This window comes from Neovison vison, chromosome 2 (assembly GCF_020171115.1).
Source record: "Neovison vison isolate M4711 chromosome 2, ASM_NN_V1, whole genome shotgun sequence".
In the NCBI taxonomy this organism is placed as follows: domain Eukaryota; kingdom Metazoa; phylum Chordata; class Mammalia; order Carnivora; family Mustelidae; genus Neogale; species Neogale vison.
The window spans coordinates 11,521,054-11,528,045 of record NC_058092.1 but is presented as its reverse complement, the minus strand read 5'-3'; the positions used below and the strand labels follow the sequence as shown (position 1 = coordinate 11,528,045).

General features: G+C 49.9%; 1 protein-coding gene across 2 annotated transcripts in view; it reads left to right on the top strand.

Annotated features, from left to right (window-relative positions):
* Positions 1-3,622: 3,622 nt before the first annotated feature.
* Positions 3,623-6,992, top strand: part of ZBTB17 (zinc finger and BTB domain containing 17) — a 31,971-nt gene continuing 28,601 nt past the window's right edge. The window contains exons 1-2 of one of the 2 annotated variants that reach the window (XM_044237237.1): positions 3,623-3,739; positions 5,692-5,778. Coding sequence is in view for 1 of the 2 variants with exons in the window: in XM_044237236.1 (XP_044093171.1) it covers positions 3,733-3,739 (7 nt within the window). In the remaining variant the exon portion in view is untranslated. The remainder of the gene's footprint in view (positions 3,740-5,691; positions 5,779-6,992) is intronic. The other variant, XM_044237236.1, reaches the window with a different exon arrangement.

The following is a 6,992-nucleotide window of genomic DNA, read 5'->3' as shown; positions in this document are numbered from 1 at the left end:
GGGTGGTCTGAAGTAATAGACCGCAGCAACACCCTCCCCCTCCCCACCCCACCGCCCAACCAGTAAGAAATCAGGCAACCAGCATCCTTCACTCATTTCAGCAGCAGGGTATACTGAGCTCCTGCTCTTGGCCACCTAGCCTGAATTTGTAGATTTCCTCCTTCTGGATTGTTCTAAGGAATTTCTGGCATCTCACCTTCTTTTAATGAAGACCACTATTGGGTCTCAACTATCAATCAACCAACTGTGCTATTAGAACCATTCTCAGCTCTTGGATCTGGGATGCTAAAACCCCAGGGTCTCTTGGGTTCACTAATATTTATAAATTCAGCCAAGTTTAATCTTATGTTCCTTCCTCCCTGACTTAACATGTCTAAGTTACAGGTATATTCTCTACGTTTCAGCACACGAATTAGCTGGGGCTTGCTTCTTTTTTATTCCCCCTCCTTGCTTGCTTGCTTTCCTAAATCAGTAATTTACCTCTAGGTCAGACCACGTGCTTGTTCCCTGGGGCACTCTGGACTGGGGCAGACCTGGAGACCAATAAAGGATAATGATCTCTGAGCGGAATCAGCATCTCTTTGCAAAGTAACTTCCTCAGATAAGGACCTACGTGCTTTCCAGGGAAAGCAGGGTCAGTCTCATTCAATGAGAAGAGTGCTGCATCCAAGTTAAGAGTTTCACTGAATTTTGGATTTGGAGAGGTCAGGGAACTTAGTCTTTTGCCTCCACCCAAACACCCCCCCATCTTAATTGCTAAGTGCCACTCGTTCCCATTCAATGCACCTAGCCAGCCTGTGAATACAACTTCTATTGTAATTGTGTTACAATTCAGCAGTCCACAGGATCAGCTCTGTCCAATTTTTGGCCACATAAGCCCTGTAGCTACAAGAGAGGAGATAACATTTTTAGTTGTCAGGAATGGCCCTCGTTTCTCTGGTCCTGTCTTGAGCTGAGAATTTCAACCCTAAATATTTCCTTTTTGAAAGTCTTCAGTGCAATTATAAATAGCCAGCCTACGTGACAGTCCTTCCAGTCCGCCTTCTCCTCTAATGGTCAGTTGTGGCAACTACTCCATCTACTAAAGCCTATCTTTATTAGGCATGTTCCCCCAGGCAACAATACTTAACTGTGATAAGTGATAATTTCCTTAATTCCTTGACCCCCTTGGAGGTCAGTTTCCTGCAGAAATAGAAATCTTGCTGGGCATTCTCTTTAAACTTTTTATTTTGAAAAAAAAAAAAAAAAGTAGGTTCACATGCAATTGTTCTTGGTTTTTTTTGGGTTTTTTTTTGTTTTTTGTTTTTTTTTTTAGATTTTATTTATTTATTCAACAGAGAGAGAGAGAGAGAGCACAAGCAGCGGGGGCGACAGGCAGAGGGAGAGGGAGAAGCAGGTCCTCTGCAGAGCAAGAAGCCCCATGCAGGGCTCTATCCCTGGGATCATGAACTAAGCTGAAGGCAGACTCTTCACCAACTGAGCCACCCAGGTGCCCATGTTTTTGTGTTGAGAAAGAGAGAGAGAGAGAGCGTGCTGACCGCAGAGCCCACAACCCTGAGATCATGACCTGTGCCGAAATCAAGAATCATAAAGAGTCGAATGCTCAACTGACTGAACCACCCATGCACCCCAGTTCACAAGCCATCGTAAGAAACAATACAGAGCCATCCCAGCACCCTTCTTCGCCCACTTCCCTCCATGCTCTCAGCTTGTGAGGCTATAGTACCGTCATATCACAACCAGGATATTGACAACGATACACAGTCAAGGTACAGAACATTTCCATTCTACAAGGATCCTTCATGTTGTCTTCAGACTTCTTTTTAAGCAGAAAGGGATTTAATACAGAAAATTAAGTGTTTAACATTATCACAGGGATTGAAAGAAAGGTATCTAGAGGGTCCTCTAGTAATATGGTTCCCAGAACACCATAGAACTCACCAACCAGAGGCGATTGCTTCTGCCACAATCAGGAAGATAAGGAATCAAGAAGTTATCCCCGAGATTATTGCATTCAACATATCACCAGCAAGATCACCATGGGTCTAAATTTGGGACTAGAAGCCGGTTCCCCCACACTAGAATGCTGAGTTTGGCTGTCACCATCTCACAGATGTGTCTGAACACTCATGAAGCTGGAGACTATCCGCCATGTGCTGCTGCAAACCCTCACATCTGCGTGACCTTGCTTGCCAGTGGCAACCAGCTAACGTCGGTAGGACAAATAGCTATTGCCTCCGTTCTTCCTTCCATCCAGTCTTACTAACTGGCAGAATCCATCTGTATCTGGAATTCTAACTGCACCTGAGTCTGGGAAATGGAATTTTACCTTTTTAGACTCTGGAGGAATAGACGTGCTGACTACATCCAGCACAGATGGACACAGAGGTGTATTTGTGTCCTTTGTGTTGGGAGGACAAGAGGGGTCCTATCAGATTTGCTATGATTTTCCTGTAAAAGAAAAGGGTGAAATCAACTGCTGCTGAGCTTTTTAGTGTCCTTACTGACTGTGAAGGGAAGAGGAGTGACTTGGCCAGACCGACATTTGTTGAAGTTCCTCTCCAGGCTAGCGATCATGAATTTGTAGGGAACAGTCTGTCCCTTAAGGTACTTTGTCCAACTGTGCATGGCTGTCTGGGTGTCAGCAAAGAGAAAAGGCATGGTTGGATTTAGTGAGGGTTGGAAAGCTTACCAAATCCATGTCACAGAAAGACAAGGGACCAAAGAAGTTCATGGTGGTGGCAAGAGTGTTATTAAAACCCATGGGAAGGTGCCAGGGTTGCTCAGTCGGTGAAGCGTCTGCCTTTGGCTCAGATCATGATCTCAGGGTCATGATCACAGGGTCCTGGGATTGAGCCTGCTTCTCCCTGGCCCCCTGCTCCCTGCACACATACACATACACTCTCCCCTGCCTGCGACCCCCACCCCCAGCCAGCTCACGCTCTTTCTCAAATAGATAAATAAAATCTAAACAAGACAAACCCTCCTGGGAAATAAACAGGATCGGGAGTAAAGCAAAGAGAAAGCCCACGAACTGTGAGGAAGTAGAGAAGTCAATGGTGTAGAGGTGCTGCAAAGCTGGAAAGAGGCCACAGAGGGATTGTTCGAGTCTGCAGACACTTTTGTTTCCAGCACCCTCCTTCTCAGGCAGGCTAATCCTGGATCTGCCCTAAATAGGAAATGGGGCAATGGTTGGCTCAGGAGGCAGAAAAACATAAGCGGGGATCTGCAACTTGGGAGCCACAACTAGCTTCACGTCTGTGCTCCTCCACTTCTAAGATACTTAACAATGGACAATTCATTTACTCTTCCTGAGGCTCCGTTTTCCCTTCAAAAAGGGGGAGAAAAAGACGATCCATGGTTAGCGAGAAGACTTAATGAGATCATGCACGTAAAGTGCTTAACACAGTGCCTGGCACACAGTAATCGCTGAACGCGAGAAAGCTGTTACTGTTATGTTTGGAATAGAAAACCAAGGAAGGGTTACAATGAGGACAATTCTAAGTGCAGAAGTACTGTAATACAGAACTTCTGGATACGTGAACGCATGCGCCTGTCCGCGGTCCTCGGCGTAGCGCAAGCGTTGCGCATGCGCCGGAAGTTGCAGCCGGGAAGCCAGCGAGGTCGGTTCCGCCCGACTCTGACATGGCGGCGCCCTTTGTCTGCTGTGAAGTGCCGTCCCCGGCCTTCTCGCGGCCGTGATGCACCTCCCTCTACAGTGGGGTCCGGGACATGGCAGGTGAGGGTCAACAAGCGCCCGGGGCTGGCCGAGTCCCAGGAGCTGGGCGGAAGCGGCGAAGGATGGGGCGCGGCGGGAAGCCGGGGACGGTTGTGTGGGGGAGGGGAGGGAAGTGGAATGGGAAGGGAACCCGGACTGGGGGGACCCCGCGGGGCAGGAGGGTGCGAGGCAGCTAGGGTGGGGGGCGCCGCCAGGCGAGCGGACGCGGAAGGGGCGAGCGGACCCGCTGTTCCTGCGAGGGAGCGCGGGTCGCTTCCCGGGGTGGGTGACACCCCAGCTGGTAGCATCTCCGCCCCCGCCGCCCGGCTGTCACCGTCTCTTGACCCCCCCCTCCCCCGCGCGCCGCGGCGGGTGGTCGTTCTGCGGCCACAGGGTGACGGGGTGCCAGGGCAGCTCGCTTCAGCGGGTCGGGGCCGGAGGGCATGGGCCTGCCACAACCAGGAGGTGCTGGCAGAGTGGGAGGTCCACACTAACCCCTGTATGAGATTATTTCATTCATTCCTTCCTTGCGCAGACGGTGTCCTGGCACCTGATAGGTTGTGAGGATCGAGCTAGTGAACCGGACCGACTTGCTCCTGGTCTAATGGTTTAAAGTGTGAACTGTGGAGCCTGGCAGCCAGGGTTTGAGTCCCAACTCTCTGCTTCCCAGTGGTGTTCTGAAGCACCTTGGGTTCTCGCTCTCTGCCTCAGTTTCCTCAGACTTAAAGCAGACATAGCAATAAAACCTGCCTCCTAAAGTTGTTCTAAAAGGCCGTAGGTATAAAGTGCTGAGAACATTTCCTGGCACAAAGTAAATGCTCTCTGTGTTCATTGCTGCGATTATTCGTTTCACCATCCGGCCGGGTGGACGGAAAGCAGAAAAGTTGGAAAGAGTAGAGGCACCTCACTCAGTCTAGGCGAATCCAGTCAGGCGTCTGCTCCCCAGGAAGCGGAGACCAAAAGGATGCTTAGGAGAGTGGAGGCAAGAAACGGGGGGGAGTGTTCCCAGTTGAAGGTGGGGTTTGTGAGAAAGCTTAGGGGCCAGTGTAATAATTAAGTTTTTGGCCTAGAGACAGAGCTCAGATGTAAGACTAAAGAAGCTGGCCAGTGGACTGGTCCTAGGTGACCTTGTAAACCTAGTTAAGGACTTGAAGTTTTAGGTTAATGGGAAGCCATTTAGGAATCAGACTTGGGGATTAGAATAATCACCTGGCTGTGTGAAGGATGTGGTGAAGGGAGCCGGCCTGGAGTAATCCAGGCGAGAGATGAGGGTGGTCTCCAGTCAGGTTAGAGGCAGAGGATGGGGAGAGAGGTTTTGGAGAACTGACAAAACTTGGTGATTACTTAGATGAGGGAGTTAGAGGCAGAGAGGTGTCAGGATTGACCTCCTCTTCTTGACCGGTGGGTGGTGATGCCACCCAGTGTGATAGGGGACAGGATGGGGAGCAGGTGGGAGAAGGGAAGATACATTTAGTTTTGAACATGTGGAAAGTGGTGCCTGTAAGACATTCCAGGGGAACGTCCAGTGGTGAGGTAGCAGTTCTCATTCATCAGAAGTCCCTAAAGTTGGGGGGGGGTGTACTCACTGAGGGTGAGGGAATGAAATGAGAAGTGAGGGCATCTGAGACATCCCGGGGGAGATGCTATGCTGTAGCAACTCGGGAACGTGGGCACAGTCTTGTTGCTCTTGCTTTTTAATGTTCGTTTTGTCTCTTGGTGAGCAGGTATCCTGAGTGTAGGGACTGGGAGCGGTTTACTCATCTTTATGTCCCGGGTGTCCAGCCCCGGGTCTGGCATGCAGCAGGCCAGTAACAATCCAGACAAACTTGTACTGAGCGCTTACATTGTGCCAGGCTCTTGGCTCAGGGCTCCGGGTTTGCCATTGTTTCTTGGATGCGTGAAAGGGCAGCTTTTAGGGAACAGGTGCCTTTCGGGTTCTCATCAGATTTTCTGCTTGGGTGTCTTTGATTCAGGTAATGAGCTGGAGGAAGAGAGCCAAGCTGGAGTTTACGCAGACACACTGTCAGAAAAGAGTAGCCTGGGCTACTTGGAAATCTGAGGTATGTCTGTAATGCTCAAGGATGAAACAAACCAGGAGGTCAGTTTGTTTGTCCTTCTTCTCTAGGCTCAGCGTGACTCAGATCACCCTTTCAAGATAGCTTTTTCTTTCAAGTTATATAGTAATGACAACATCTGAGTTTGGTTGGGAAATTGTGGCTACATCTTTTATGCTTGGTTTACCAACAAAGACCAGACTAGGGCAAATGCTCACACCTTGTTTTAATCACGTACAACCTAACCTAACATGCTCCAGCAAAGCAATTCTGAAATACAGTGGCCAAAACAAACTCGAAGTATATTCCTCTCCTCTCATCGAACGTCTGGAGGGCAGCCAGAGCTGGTAGGGCCTTCTGCTCCATTCTGTGAAGTATCCAGGAACAGGGTTCTAGTGATCATGTGGCTCTCTTTGCTCAAACCCAGGCTTGCATCTCATGGTCAAAGTTGGCTGCTGTAACTCCTGCCATTGCGTATGCACCCATCTGGCAGAAAGGGAAAGACAGAGTGGGGAGCACATGTTCATACCTTTTAAGGTTCTAATGTTTAAAGATACATATTTTTGTGCAGCATGTCCCCAAACATAAGCATCTGGTGTACAACCAAAAAGAACGAATCATGACTGTTCCAAGGCTGGAGGGAAAGCTGGCTGAGAGAGCCTGCTGGGTCCCCTGTGTGACTAAATTGCTGTCTCTGAGGCTTGGCCCCAGCCTCAGGGGAAGGTCCACAGCATCGGTGGAAGAGGCGTGCTGCTCTGGCTTTGGGTGGGTTGATGTTGCTTGGGCCCAGGGAGTCCAGACTCGTGTATGTATTCAGCGTTTTCTGGGGTAAGTGCTAGGAATGTAAGACTCGATGCCGGGAGCAGGGAGCTCTTAGCCATGTGGATGATCACCGTCTAGTGCAAGGAGCACCGCGGGGGAGGCACAAAGGAGAAGGATGCCTGATGCTGGAAGGCCCTGCCGAAGCCCGGAAGATTAAGAGTGAACAGCGTGTTCGGACTGACACCCATACGGGTCTCCTCAGACAGAGACAGCGAGGACTCTGGTGTCGAGGGCGAATCCCTGCCTGCCCGTGTCTTGACTCTCTGAGGGCCAGTTACTTCACTGTTGTACCTCCATTTCCTCATCTGTCTGACAGGGCCGACAGCATCAAGCTCACAGGTTTGTTTAGAAGATCATGAGAGATGAAGAGCGTACTTCACAGGGTTTGTCATGTAAAG